The following is a 2,434-nucleotide window of genomic DNA, read 5'->3' on the forward strand; positions in this document are numbered from 1 at the left end:
TGGTTTATAGGGTATCATTTGACCATAGTTGAAAGCGATTGAAACTAATTGATTTAACATTCGAAATACCGGAATATGGATGAAAACTTTAATCATTTATAATTTCCTCTCAAATGATATTCTTAACCGAAATTTTATATCAAACAATATTTTTATAATTATATTAATTTTTTATTTTACTTTTTTTTATTAAAAAACGCATAATAAAACTTTGAGATCTTTCTGAAAGAAAATAATTTAAAAAACAAATTAGAAAGGCATTTCATTAAATGTTAGTTAAGTGTTAAAAAGTGTTATTATTAGTAATTATTATATTTACATAACCTAAAATTCTATGTATTTTATTAAACATACGACTTTTAATATTAGTTTTATCAATAACTGGGATTATTTCTTCGAATATTATTATTTTTTATCACATTATTAACGTTTTTAAAACAGTTCAGCTTTAGCTTTGCTATATATTCAATATTATCCAAACGTGCTTGTTGATTATGAACGATCAATTATACACCATTTCCAGATTGCATTTGAAAAGAATATAATTTCCAAAATTTTAAATTGAATTATTTTTCAAAAATTTTCATTATTTTTTAAAAAAAAATTTAAAAAAACTTACTGAAATAAATTTGTATATCTCTTAATTTATAAGAAATGATTGACTTTGTAAGGACACTTTGGTGAAATATTCAAAACATTTGGGCAATTCACAATCTGTATTGTATCGTTGTATTGACGTGTAATTACTTATCATACAACAATACAACTATCCGAAACAGACTGTAAATTACCCAGTAATGCTTTGGAAGCCATAAATATCTTGAGTAGAGTTTATGGTTGGATTTAGTCTTCAGAAAACAAATCGGATTTGCAGAATACATGTTTTTGAAACTTTTTTTAAATGAAAATTTGGAAAATTTTCCTAAAATTTGTTTAACTGTTAAGTTAAAGTTAATCCAACCTTCCTTAAATGCCCTTTGGAAATGGTGTAAATTTCGTTTGTTGTATAACGTAACGAACGTTACTACATGCTGACTAAACGGCTAGATGGAGCACTTTGGTGGCACATTGGTTATTATCACACTTGTGTGTTGTTCGTTTCGTCTTTCTTCTTCTTTACTATTTACAGTTTAAGGCCATATTGATTGATTTGTCAATTCATGATTGGGTACTCTGGGGTTGTTTCAACTCTAACGTTCACAGTTTTAAAGATTTAGGTGTAAAAACATTAACCACACTATCCCAGCCACAGTCAACCAATTGATGTGGTGTTGCAGCATTCCAGTCTAAACCACAAACGAATTCTGTATGATGTTCATGGATTTCAATGGCATCCGAAGAAACACCAAAGTCCCAAATTCTTTAAAAAAGAAAATAAATAAAAATGTATATAAAACAAAAGGTTCAATGTTCCAATTTTTATAAAATTACTTACCTAGTGGTAAAATCATAATTAGCCGAGGCCAAAACTGAAGCCTTATGCGGCGAGAAGGCCAAACGTCTGACAGCAAATTCTCCCGAAAACAATTCAAACACATGTTGGCGCATATTCCTCAAATCCCAGCCGCGCACTAGACCATCAGCTCCACCGGTAACCAAGACATTGCGATCGAATTGACTCCAATCCAACGACAAGATTTCCGCATCATGGGCGGCCTTAATGCACATCAAAGGTTTACCTGAAAAATCAAAAGAATTCCATAAGTTTAATAAACCATCAGTACCTACACTAGCAAATATATTTGCCACTAAAGGTGAAAATTTTGCACTATATATCAGATCGGAGTGACCCATATAGGTGGCTACCGACTTTTGGCGATTACAATCCCACAACTTAATCGCACCATCCCAACTGCCCGAAAGTATCTGATGATAATTCCATTTTTCACTCCAATCCACACTGTATACCTCGTTTTTATGTTCACGCAAACACATTACTGGTTTTTGGGGCATTTTCAAACAATCCGAACTATCGGAAGCGTCATACGGTACGTCCAGACCCGACCAGATTTGCAATGAACCATCACCCGAAGCAGTACAGGCGATATTGTTGCCATACGGACACCAGGCTACATCGAAAAGACCATCGGACCATTCGAGACGTGCAACCTCGCTGAGACCCTGTTTGTGTGGAAGATGCTGTAAAAGAAAAAGAGAGCCACCGCCTGCTAAACCATAAAGTTGGCTGTAGGGAAAGATAAAGAGAAAAAAATTGAGAATTTTTGTATTAGTTTTGTTGGGATGGATGGATTTCAAGGGTTTTGGTGGGGTATTTGAGGGATTTGAGGGATTTTGTTTAAATATTTACCTTGTTGCAAGCAGTAGTCGATCTGTTTCAAATGTTGAAAATTGCACACTGTAACCATGACGTTCAGCTGTGGTATATGTGGAGTACATTTTTGAACTGTAATGTTGAAAAGATTTTATTAATTAG

The 2,434-nt window shown here is 32.9% G+C and overlaps 1 protein-coding gene across 1 annotated transcript; it reads right to left on the bottom strand.

Annotated features, from left to right (window-relative positions):
- Window positions 1-291: 291 nt before the first annotated feature.
- On the bottom strand, window positions 292-2,409 carry LOC119608419 (peroxisomal targeting signal 2 receptor-like). The gene is made up of 3 exons (XM_037962840.1): window positions 2,309-2,409; window positions 1,436-2,185; window positions 292-1,360 (listed from the first exon to the last, which is right to left on the bottom strand). The coding sequence occupies exons 1-3, from the start codon at window positions 2,395-2,397 to the stop codon at window positions 1,198-1,200; spliced, it is 1,002 nt and encodes a 333-aa protein (XP_037818768.1). The 5' UTR covers window positions 2,398-2,409; the 3' UTR covers window positions 292-1,197.
- Between the last annotated feature and the right edge of the window lie 25 nt (window positions 2,410-2,434).

Source organism: Lucilia sericata, unplaced genomic scaffold (genome assembly GCF_015586225.1).
Source record: "Lucilia sericata isolate MDLA Ls3-8-SP2 unplaced genomic scaffold, ASM1558622v1 Contig000833F_arrow, whole genome shotgun sequence".
Taxonomy (NCBI): domain Eukaryota; kingdom Metazoa; phylum Arthropoda; class Insecta; order Diptera; family Calliphoridae; genus Lucilia; species Lucilia sericata.